Source organism: Mercenaria mercenaria, chromosome 8, assembly GCF_021730395.1.
Source record: "Mercenaria mercenaria strain notata chromosome 8, MADL_Memer_1, whole genome shotgun sequence".
Taxonomy (NCBI): Eukaryota; Metazoa; Mollusca; class Bivalvia; order Venerida; family Veneridae; genus Mercenaria; species Mercenaria mercenaria.
In genome coordinates, this window is record NC_069368.1 from 3002437 (window position 1) to 3015865 (window position 13429).

General features: G+C 34.5%; 1 protein-coding gene across 1 annotated transcript in view; it reads right to left on the reverse strand.

The window, feature by feature from the left end:
* Positions 1-13429, reverse strand: part of LOC123565550 (neurogenic locus notch homolog protein 1-like) — a 79138-nt gene that overhangs the window by 36990 nt on the left and 28719 nt on the right. The window contains exons 21-26 of the mRNA XM_053550310.1: positions 6866-6991; positions 4888-5013; positions 3533-3655; positions 2974-3099; positions 823-945; positions 226-351 (exon numbers count right to left, since the gene is read on the reverse strand). Coding sequence (XP_053406285.1) covers positions 226-351; positions 823-945; positions 2974-3099; positions 3533-3655; positions 4888-5013; positions 6866-6991 — 750 coding nt within the window. The remainder of the gene's footprint in view (positions 1-225; positions 352-822; positions 946-2973; positions 3100-3532; positions 3656-4887; positions 5014-6865; positions 6992-13429) is intronic.

The window sequence follows — 13429 nt, forward strand, 5'->3', positions numbered from 1 at the left end:
CTTTTCATTGTTGACGAATTCTCACAATCTAATAATGCCACCCTAAAAAAACTCCCAAAAAACAAACAAACTAAATTTGAAGTGATATAAGTGATCCATAGGCTTCATTTCATATTAACCAGATTTGTGAAAAAGTTGTCATGCATGGGTTTTATGTTGATTATTAGCGAAATACTTGAATATATCTCTAAATCTAACAGGTAAGCTGTTTAGTTTCACACTTACAGCATTCATCTCCTATCTGGACTTGATCAGTTGGACATTCACATCTGTATGTGTTCGGGTTACATACAAGATTGGAGTCACATGAAGTAGTCGAAGGATCACACGGATCACACAAATAATTCCCAACTGTAAAGACAGCATTCTCGTTACAAAATATGCAAATCTTATCAAAAATGCATAGTTTAATACCTGAATTTCTATGTGACTTATACCTTTATCTAATTGCTGAGAATGTAATGCAACCGGATCATGAGATAAAGTGTACACCTTTTACATTTGATAGTTTAGCTTGACAGGTTAACGAACCAACATCTTCAAAAAGTATAAGTGACTAATTGTGCCAAATAATAGCAAAATAGTTAATATCTGCTATTATTTTGGTAAAGATTAGGTTCAATAATTATTTTACTTTAAAGCCAAAGAATCAGGAAATGAAACAATTACGTTAAACCATAACCAATATCACATAGATGCTATATTACCTACAAATAATTAAGTTAAACCATAATCATTATCACTTAGACACTTTAATAACTATGATCAATTACGTTAAACCATTCAAATTATCACAAAAACGGTGTATCAACTAAAAGTTACTGCATATAGATCCATTCCATACGAAGTCTTCCAAACAGTCACAGACTGTACCATTGCAACCAGCATCGTCATCAATACACGTGTCGAGAGCAGTCGTGCAAGCCTCTGTTACACGTGTTCCATCTTCATATATGAAAATGCGAAACATAGTGTCACAATATAACGACAAGGGAAACCATGCATCTTTTCGGCACAGTATTACAAGCATGTGTCCTTTAGAAACTGTCGGCGATACATATCTTATAACGTACAGAGAGAGAGAGAGAGAGGTATGACATTCTTTGTTTAACCATTACTTTGACGATCATTTGTATTTGCCATAATTTTACAAATAAAGGCAATTGAATATTTTTATGACAATTTTATTAATTCGCTGTCCACACATTATTTTTTATAAGTATCGACCTCTTGTATGAGATGAGATGAGATGAGATGAGATGAGGTAAGATAAGACAGGACAGGACAGGACAAGACAAGACAAGACAAGACAAGATATTGTTTGTCATAGTGATATGTGCAATCACATAAAATCAAACACTAAACGAATCTGCTTTTTATTTTCTTGGTTGCATTCTTTGCTTCCAAAGGATCTTTTTACAGATTTTATGAAAATAAAAAAAAACACAGCCAAACCAGTGGAACTATAAGTTAACTTACTTCAACAATGAATGCTACAATGTTCTTAATAAAACAGATAGAAATAGATAAGACAGGCATGCAATGTATATTTAATGAAAGACAACTCAAACAGTGTGCATCACAGAATGCAAACCGTACCAGATGATTGGTTCGATGCCCACTGAAGCGGTCCGGAGAACATGTGTGTTACAAGAACAGCATAGAATACATTAATATGAGAATACCTTATATGGACTGTTAGTTCAAATGTATGAGACATTTGTAAAGGAATCATGACACAGTTGGATTTATATCTTTCATTCACACTATTTAGTTTGCATGTTTTAAGGTATTAGGCCCGTAATAGAGTATCTCCTTTTTGAAGAGTATTCAATTCCTACAATAAACCTACTTTGACTGAAATTTTTCAGGGGGCATAAGTTCAAGCCCCACTGGGACCAAAGTTTTTCCCCCCTATTTTCCTTTTTTTCTAGTAAGTTTTTTTTTTCAAGACTTATTATTGATTTATTGTATAAAAATGGAAATCTTTCATTTTGATAAGCAATTTCTTGCTGTTCAAAGTGAATTTACCTCTGAAACAGAAGAGGGCAGAGTTAGACATCTTTAAAAATACTGAGTTACATGCGGTAAAAGGTCTCTGTTTTGCCTTTACTCTTAAGATTACATATTGTGGTAGAAATGTAGGTAGGTTTTACTTCTGCCCCAAGATTATTTTTGAATGAAGTGAGCCGAATTTAAAACAGTCCCACAGGATTCGACCATAATTTTTCAATGTTTGAGTTAGAACTCTGTCTCATTAAATCCGTTTACTTGAGGCACCCTAGAAAAAAATGATATTGACAGTTTTATTTTGTGTTTTATTATTGTTTACCAATAGTTTGGTATTTCTTTTATTAAAATTAATGGTATCATGAGTTCTCTGCAAATGTTTTGGACAGTGGCCATCACTTTGCAATTTGTCTCCACTTGAGCTTGAGGAAATACCATAAATTATACAAAATTTATAAAAAACGGCACGGTAAAAGTTGTTTTAAATTTGCAACACAATGCAAAACACAGTCAACTTTAAGCATATACCTAGCAAATACCTTTTTTTAAAGATTACTATTAGGGGTCCAATACCTTAAGTTACAAATTTCTGAACTGTTTAAATTGTTAACTAGCCACGGTTGCTGGAATACCAATCATTAGCACAACGCAAGCTTCCCATGAATAACGTCCGTCAAAATACACGTATCGTAATAAATTGAGTTTTATGACCTTTTTAAGGGTCCAGCTTTTGGTGATCAATTAATTTTCGTGACCTCTATAAGGCTCCACCTTTTGGATCAACATATTTTATGGGAGTTTAAATGCAATAGTTGTACATAGTTTCATCAAATGAAACGTATTTACTATTAAGATACCATAAACATTATGAATAATATACAGTTACAATTGAAAAAAAGATGCAACAATGCAAGCAGTAAGTCTTTTGATATGAAATAATTCGAAAAGAAAATCAATAATTACAGCAGAAGGCTCCAATTTGTACCAGGCCAGGTGGACATTCACATTTGTATGTGTCCGGGTTGCACACAAGACTGTTGTCACATGATGGTGTTAAAGGATCACATGGATCGCATATGGCTTCTCCAACTGAGAAAAAAATGTTCATCTTTCACTTGAATAGTCAAAATGTTTGTTTCAAAACTGGTGGTTTCATAAAACATAACTTTATCATTTTGTTTCAGAAAATGCGGGTTTCATTCACTAAATTTTGAAAATATTATTGTACCTGTATTACGAAGCGAAAGTATTACTTATACTCTCCCTATGAGGAGGCAATAAAGATATCTATCAATCTACGTAAAGAAGATATTAACCTTTAGTTTCCGCTGCCGGCTAGTGAGTTTGCCTTTGCGACCAAGACCAGCCTGCACGTCCATGCAGGCTGATCATCGTCTGCACTGAGTAAAAGTTCAGTGAACACCCCTTCGAATAATAAATGATATTGCCCAAATTGAATGATAGACCAGTCCTTTTTAGAAATTTAGCAGGGTAAAAGTTAATGTAATACACTTAGCCTTACCGCATTTGCTACCGTTCCAAGTAAACCCATCAACGCAGTCACATATTGTACCATTACAATCAGCATACTTGTCCGTACATGTGTCCAATGCTGTTGTGCATACCTCTGTGACAAGTGTTCCGTCTTTAAATGAAAAAATATTTTTTATCTGCTTTTGTAAGAACTGTATGAACTGAAATAGTGTTTAACGCTTTATGTAACTGCATAACTTTTCGTCTGTATATTTTCTATTACATTTAGAATATTTATAAACCGTATCAGTTTGGAAAGTTCTTTTAAATTTAAAGCAGAAAACACAAAAGTAACCGTATAGCTTATGACTATAAAAAGATAGCATTAAACAGAAAAAAATCCTCATCCAACTTGATATTGAACAAGTAATACAGTGCTAGATCTACGTAAGTCTGATTTCTGTCTATACCCTGATATGTGCAGTGACAAGTATTCCAAACCTTAACTAAATAAGGTAATAAAATTGAAACAAATCTTATTTAAAAAATCCATGACTCTATAATAAGATCCTTTCCCTAAAATGAATATATTTATATACTTTTTAGATATAATGTAAATGACATAAATCTTCGAAATGTTCATGTAGAGAACAAAATTTTATAAATCGTTATATGCCACTTTAAGATTTGTATTAATTAAGTTTGCCCTTGAAAGATATTCTTGTACAGTATTTTATTATATGATTGCTGGTATATTATTGAATTATAAGAGTGAAATATATCTGGCAACGTAATGGAGAAAACACAATTACTGCAAAATTTAGTTGAAACTATTGAAAACACATGCAAACAAATAAAATGTGCGTATTTTACACGCTTTATCAAATTATGTTTTCGCTTATGAACACATACATATATTCGCTCGCGAAAAAGATCATTAGTTGTAGTGTTCATTCAGGGAAAAATGCCTTGAGTACTTTTCTCACAAGACCCGTAACATTTTTATGGATTTAACAAAATATATGGCATACAGATTCCTAATCCAGATACGTTTAAGGCGTTAAAAAATGTTCGTTTCCGGTATCGCGACCTACCCTAAATTTTTGGCCCGACCCTAAATGTTTTTATTGCCTTGGAGATTTTTTTTTTCAACTTTATGACAAAAAGTTGCAAAATTGCACTTTTTCTGCTTTAAACATGGCCAGTGATGTTAGAAATCAACTTACTGATGCTCTAATAGTATAACCCCTTATTTGTATTCATTTTTTGACATAAAAATAATTTCCAAAAAGTCCCTCTTTCCCAAGTATTCTTGTGCAAATTTTCCATACCGTCTTTTTCGTGTATATGGAAGTGTGTCTATCAAATAAACAATAATGTTACTAGTAGAAAATTCATACTTACAGCAGGCGTCTCCATACTGTACTTGATTGGTAGGACACTCGCACCTGTACGTGATACTGCTGCAGACGAGATTTGCATTGCAGGTGTTCGCTGACGGATCACAAGGTTCACAAAGTTCAGATCCACCTATAACAAGACGTTAAGGTGTGTTCTTTTAGCCCAATGCACAATTGTAAAATCTTAAGATACGCAGTATATTACATTATTACCAAAGTACGTAATTTTATCATATGGATTAAGAGATATGACATATAAAGCAGTTCAAAAAAGCCTGTGTTAATTAGATAGTGGGGAAAATCATTTAATGCTCCTAGTTCAAGGAGAGTCAAGTCATTAACTACTATCAGTTGATTTATTTTAACCGGTATACAACCACTGCTTCCACTCATTATTTCATGATTTTAAATGATTTTTAAAAATACGGATATATCACGAAGAAACGGTACCTCACCAGGCCCTTTACTACAGTGCCCTTCGAAAGTCTGAAAGAACATTTTTTTTTATCAAAATATGGGCCCAAATCATCTGTTATGATTTTCAACACAAATGAGTAATCTATATAGAGTAAAGACATAAATGTTGAAAAAATCACAAAAATCAAATTTTATGTTTTATATTTGGACAGAAGTATGGTAACTGCCTATTTGTCGTCAGACTTTCGGAGGGCACTATAGCATATGCAAATATTAAGTAACATTTACCACAATGAGATGACAAAATATTAAAGACTTTATTGCAATACACCTTTAAGTATATCATTTTATCATTGAACCATTTAAGAAAACGTTACTAAAATAATTAATTGTCAATGCCCAAATTTAGCCCAGCTTAAATTTCAAAGTGAATATTACCGCAATGAGAACCATTCCAGGTAAATCCCGGTTTACAATCACACACAGTGCCATTGCATTCCGCATTGTTGTCCGTGCAGGTGTCAAGGGCTGTTGTACAAACTTCCGTCACAAGTGTACCATCTTCAAATTGAAAAGTGTAACGAACTGACGCAAATACTTATTGCTAAATAAATCAACTTTCATGGATAGGTCTCAGAAGGAGCATACGAACATGTCATACAAATACTTACGATAATGTAATTAAAATATATAATGACCTCCTAATACCTTCATGCAGAATTAAAGTGCTTTTTTACCTGCAAAAGGGGTATTCTTTGGTTAATACAATTGGAAATATATAAAATAAAAAGATAATCTGACTGCTTTACATGTAAGAACTAACTCGCGGACGTTAGATTTGACATTTCAAGTTTTGTTATGAAAATACTGCATTTGGTATTCACTTGATGAAATTTACTGAACAAAACAGCGAACTCGCCATTCTTTATTTTGCCAATATCGTAAAAGTGTTAAAGTACTTTCTTGAAATTGACTAAACACCTAGAAAAATATATTATTAACAACATTTTGAAATTTCAACAAAATCAAAATAATGACATCATAAAAATTTACTCATTTTACGACTTTTACACATTTTTGAAAAGTAACAAAAGTACTCTGCAATGTTTGAATTTACAAACTAGCAGCAAATACTATGTGGAAAGAAAAAACAAAGAACAAAGTCAATCGTATATTATCGAAAAGAAGTGTGTATGAAATTTAACCATTTCCTAGCAAAGAAGAGAAATATGCACCTCTGTAGTTAGTGATAATTAACACAACTTTAATGTGTAATTTTGTTGGTTTAAAAAAGATGGGAGTGTGGATTTAAAATGATTACAATTAAACTTATGCGAGACTCGATAATTTTGCAATTTTGACATATTTTTAAGCACATGTTGATTTAAATATATGCTATATTAAGAATTGTTAAGCACTTTTTGGCAAAATAGCAAATGGCGGGTTTATTTAAAGTTGTTTAATTCAGTATATAATTCGACAGTAAAAAATATCCTTAATTTCAAATGTACTGAAATTTATATACATGTCATATAAAATTCTCGGTGAAAAATGTTCATATTTACAGCATATATCTCCAATTTGCACTTGATTTGTTGGACATTCACATCTGTATGTGTCCGGGTTGCATACTAGACTGGAGTCACACGATGATGTTTCAGGATCACATGGATCACACAGGTCGATTCCAACTGCAAACATATTATCCATTTATTATATGTAGATCTTCTTCAAAAAAGGAAATGTATTAAAAGTAATATCTGAAATCTGAAATCATATGTGTTAAACAAGGTGATCCGTTATTTCCCTTGCTATCAACGTTTTCAACAATGGTATGATGAAATCAATAATATGCACAAATTAGAAACTTATCTTTTATTTTATTCATTTTTTTTTCTGAATTTGATGTAGTAAAGAATTTGTGTTGTGTAGGTTATGCCAAAAATTGCAAAGCTTTGAGCAGATTCAGATTTTCAGCTAGTAAATTGTTGACAGAAGAATCAGAAAGACAGAATAGGATATGTACCCAGTATAATATGAATGAAGCTGAAACTGAATTTCACCCTTCATTAGTTTGTCCGTTTTATAGAGATATTAGATATTAGATCATGATGAGAGCGGACGCAGTGGTCAAGTGGTAACACTGTTTGACTACGAAACCAAGGGTCGTGAGTTCGAGCCCCCGCTTCTCCAACTAAAAAATACAAACATTGGAATAAGAGTCCTCTGTATAGGTGCTTTACACCTAGCACGCTAAAGAACCAGGGAAGCTTCTGGAATTGGAGCGTCTTCTGTATATTGCACTAAAATTACTAACAGTCTTCTGGAGGAGTCGTCCATATGGGTTACCGGTGGTGATTATAAACAAACTTATAAACAGACAACAAACTATCATTATGCTTTTGTTCTTAGCCTGCCTTGTATTAGTTCAAAACTTTTATAAAATCAAACTGAAGAAGTATTATCAAATAAATCAGTAAAATATGCATACCTAGCAATCAGTTAACGAGAAAATGTTTTACCGGGAAATTAATGATATAACTATATAAAATATTACTTTTTGTATGTTAGATAATTAGTAATTAATATGAGCCGTGCCATGGGAAAATCAACATAGTGGCTTTGCGACCAGCATGGATCCAGACCAGCCTGCGCATCCGCGCAGTCTGGTCAGGATCCATGCTGTTCGCTAACAGTTTCACCAATTGCAATAGGCTTTAAAAGCGAACAGCATGGATCCTGACCAGACTGCGCGGATGCGCAGGCTGGTCTGCATCCATGCTGGTCGCAAAGCCATTATGTTGGTTTTCTCATGGCACGGCTCATATAGTTTTTATCCATATAACAACGACAGAATGACTGACGGACATCCGAATTTTCATTAACTCATTTCAAGCATAAATAAATCTCTTCAGATGAATGACAAAGCATAAGGAGTATAAATTTTCAACCATTTAGGAAATGTGCGAGACCGTCGTATGAAAAGCATTGTTCATAGATGACATAAAATGAAATATAACCATGTAAAGATTACACTAGATAAAGCTAGCATACATCAACAGTAACACGTGTTCTGTTATACAATAGTTTATGAAGCTTATTAGAAATAAATTGCATATTTGAAATACCAGTAGTCGTGAAGATACTTTTCTAAATTTTAGTAAGGCATTTGATAAGGGTAGTGCAGAAGCTGGATGGCTATGGAGTTAGCGGCAGTGTCAATTCTTGGATCGCCAGTTTCCTGCATTATCGCACACAACAAGTAGTTCTTTATGGTGCTTGTTCAGAAACTTCCTCCGTCTTATCTTGTGTCCACAGGACAGTGTTCTTGGCACTCTTTTGTTTCTTACGTATATCAACCACCTGCCTTCGAAAGTCAAATCAACACTCTGCCTTTTTTGCAGATGACTAACGTATAGATGACAATGAAGACGCAAGGCAACACGATCTTGATTGTTTGCAGGACTAGGAACGTAATTTTCTCATGTCATTTAATCCTGGCAAGTGTGAAAGAGGGCACTAAGTATCCCAGAGTTACGATAGCACCCGCACTCTGTTGGAAAACCCGTACAACATCACCAAAGAAGCCAATTGTACCATGACATTTATTCGCAGGAACATCCACTCAAGCCCATACGGTGCCAGAGTAACAGCCCACAAGACATATATCCTTCTAAAGCTGGAGTATGCGTCAACTGTATGCTCCCCCTATGCTGACAGCCAATTCAGCCAGTTGGATTCAGCAAAGAGCTGCAAGATTCGCCAAAAACGACAGTCAACAAACAAGCTCAGTCTCAAATATGCCACAGGAACTCCAGTGGACGCACTTGAACACAGACGAAACATGTCCAGACTAACCATGCTGTACAAACTTTGGCACCCTATGCTATTCCATATCCTCATCTACAGAAATCAAGATTACCAACAGGACAACCACATCTCCTGCAGCAAATCTGTCTACCGACGCAGCTTCTTTCCTACCACTGTTGTCTTTTCGAGCCGCCTGCCTCAATATGCGTAAATCAGTCTACACAAACATCAACGCATTCTAAATGCTAGACTTTGTTTTATCAGTTTTTAAACAGTGGACTGTCCCTTACGGCTGCGCATGTACAGTAGTCAAATCAAATCGCGAGTATACTCTTCTAGAGCGAGACGACTGCTGAAGATGGTGGTGATGATGATTGATGATGATGAAGATTAACTTTTTGAAACTCTGTTTGTAACCGCCATATTACGATGTAACTACCATTGAATGTGTTTACCCTTTAAGGTATCTTGAATCGTGTTAACACATATCAGGGAAATTATGGCTTAAGATCAGTACTTCAAGGATAAGAACACAGATATCGGGTACATCGGCAAAATTGTGCTGATTTTCCGTTATTCTTAGAAACATTTATGAAGACATTCTCCAGGAAAAGTACATCTTCAATTACTTTCAACCCTTAGCAACTACTTTATTTGAAATTGTTTTGCAGATATGAAAACGGGGTTTGCTTTTCAACTTCTAAATCGGTTAATAAAATAGAAAAAGTGGAAACTCCACAGGTCGCTCAACATGACAAAAATGAATATGTTGCAGGATCGGTTTGATTGAGCCTGTTCATGGACGGTAGTGGAAATGCATGCCACCGTCCACGCCCTCTAGCTAGCTCCGGGTTTAGCAGAACTCAGCATTAACACATAATAAATTTAGAGACACCCGCAGATGTGTTCATATGGCGGGGCCTGACTTGTTGTGTTGTGTCGTTAATATCAAGGACTATAACAGACAATAAAATATGTTTTCCCTGTTTATCTGCAGATGTCTCTAAATTATATCCTGGTACTTATAACATGTGTAAATGTTGAGTTCTGCTCAACCCGGGGCTAGAGGGCGTGGACGGTAGCTTGCATTTCCAATATCGTCCATGAATAGGCTCAACATATTTGTTTATGTCGTTTCCACTTCTTCTATGTTATGTTAACCCTGGAGTAAATGTGCGGGTAAAGCTTTTATTCAAGAACCTACTTTCATTATAATTTATCATCATACGTATCATGTTATACCGTGTTTGTACATTTTACCCAAGCTGTATTAGATAAACGTGTTGATATTTAATAAATGATATTCTTGAAATTATTCAAAGTTACGTACGACAGCGTGAACCATTCCAGATAAAGCCCGCCACACAGTCGCACACTGTACCATTACAATCAGCATACCAGTCCACACATGTTGGTAGCGCAGTTGTGCATGGCTCGGTAACACGTGTCCCGTCTATGAATGTCATAAAATGCAATGTTTAGTATATAAGATAAATACAATGTTATAATGTAATACATGTAATTGCAATCACTTTGAGCATTTTATTACACGGTGCGTAAATTCGTTGCAAATATAGAATTTATGAGTTACTATAAATAATTTTTAAACATTCGCACATGCGCACATTGCGAAGATATTAATAATGTTTTCAGATACTGGTTTTGATTTAACGCCAAAATATAATATGTCACTGCTTGTTTACTTATTCACTTATGGATTGAATACTTACAGCAGTTTTTATTGACTGTATATCTGCAGCAGTTCCCTCCAATTTTTCATGGATTGTATACATACAGCTGGATATCACACGGATTGTATATTTACAGCAGATATCTCCAATTTGTTATGAATTGTATACTTACAGTAGTTATCATATGGATTGTATTCCTGCTGCAGATATCTCAGATTTCTCATGGATTGTATATGTATAGATTATATACTTACAGCAGTTGTTTCCAATTTTTCATGGATTGTATAATTACAGCAGTTTTCTTCAATCTGCCCTTGAATATAGATATCTTCAATTTGTCATAGATTGTATGTATACTCACATAATTTATTTTCCATTCTTACGTGCAAGAGATTTTTTTCAAATATGTTACTATAAAATTGTGTACTTCAAGCAGCGATGGACAGTACTTACAGTTTTTATCTACAATTTCATAATTACAGCTATCGTCTTCAATTTTTCAATAAGTTAATGCGTACAGCAGTTCTCTGCAATTTGTCATGGATTGTATGCTTACGAATTATATTCTTACAGCAGTTATCTCAAATCTGTCGCTGTATTGATACAGCAGTTATCGTCAATTTGTCGCTGTATTGATACAGCAGTTATCGTCAATTTGTCGCTGTATTGATACAGCAATTATCGTCAATTTGTCATTGATTGTATACTTACAGTAGCTATCTCCAGTTTAGCATTCATTGTAACGTACAGCATCTGTTCGGCATTGTATACGTACAGCATTTATCTCTAATTTATCATTGTTTTTCTTTATAAGAGGTAGTTATCTCCAATGTGTAATGGATTGGGTACTTACAGCAGTTATCTCCAATTTGTACCTCGTCAGTTGGACATTCACATGTATACGAGTCAGGGCTGCAAACGAGATCGGGCGAACAAGTTGGTTGCAAAGGGTCACATGGATCGCAAAGGTACATCCCCACTGAAAATGATGTAAACTTTGTGAATCCAAGCATCACAACAACGTAAGAAAACAACGTTGACGTTCACATGCATTTCATGGGGCAATATATTCATTTATTAGTTTTTACACGGTTTATTCCAGAGTCGCGTTAGCGCGTTTTCTTTTCGTGTTACAACACTTCAGAATCCTACATAACATGCGTTATCCCTAAATTGCAATTATCCCTACATTTTATAAATAGGAAGACATTTTACTAGAACGAAATGGATCAGAACGAAGGATGAATTCTAAAGTTTCACTCCCTATGAAACAACGATATAGCCACATATATGGCAAAAAGAAAACACAGGCAAGGAGTAGTAAAGTACTAATAGTAGATATTGAATAGAAAGGTTGAATATATCCATGAAAGAGAGTTTTTGAGATATTCCATGAAATTAGGAAGAGAATTTTCAGCTTCATTTGGAAAGTGCGTCAAGATTACTGAGAACATTTGTATCGACAAGCATATAACAACAAGTCTTTACAGCATTTAGAACCATTCCACGTGAAACCAGATATACAATCACACACTGTGCCATTGCAGTCAGCATATTTGTCAACACACGTGTCGAGTGCGGTTGTACAAGGTTCTGTTACGAGCGTTCCATCTGCAATTGAATCTTACATCTTAAAATACATTCATCATTTAAATTAAATTATTCAATAAACATGTTTTAATTTGATATAAATTCTACTCCAAAGTAAATTGATACTAAATACTACGTACAGGCATTCATACATGATACAATAACAAGATACATATGGGCCGATCCATGAGAAAATCTGTATTAGTGACATGATATAATATACATGTATAATAGAAAGTTTAAAATACTGGAAAATCATTGTTTTCCTTTTGTTCAAGTTGAGACTAGGAACTAGTATATTGTAATTCAGTTATTTAAGGCAAATCGAATTCTATCATACCTTACACATGAATGTTATTTTGTTGCCATGGCAACCGAATTCCAAAAACACCCAAATTCTATGAGAATATAGAGGTGTACTGGTAAAGGGTCAGTGATGAAACCAAAAATACACGCTTAGAATATTTTTCAGTAAAATCATTTTACACTGTTTATAGATATTCTAATGTACAATTCTGTAGCATAAATGATATAAAAATACATGTCATGCACGATGCACGGCGACGTCATGCTGCTTTCATGACATTCTAACGTCACGTCTCTAGATTCCTTTAAAACGTACAGAGAATTTCTTCAAATTTTTAGATTTGAAAGGTACAATAATTGTTGTTCATGAATATTTCGAGTTTTTTGTCATTAATTAAGGTTTTGTAATGGAACGAGAAATATATATGTATTTGTGATGATAATAACTTTTTTACTTGTGCCTAACAATAGTATGTAAAATATGAGCCGTGCCATGAGAAAACCAACATAGTGGCTTTGCGACCAGCATGGATCTAGACCAGCCTGCGCATCCGCGCAGTCTGGTCAGAATCCATGTTGTTCGCTTTCAAAGCATATTGCAATTAGAGAAACTATTAGCAAACAGCATGGATCCTGACCAGACTGCGCGGATGCGCAGGCTGGTCTGGATCCATGCTGGTCGCAAAGCCACTATGTTGGTTTTTTCATGGCGCGGCTCATATGTAGAAATAT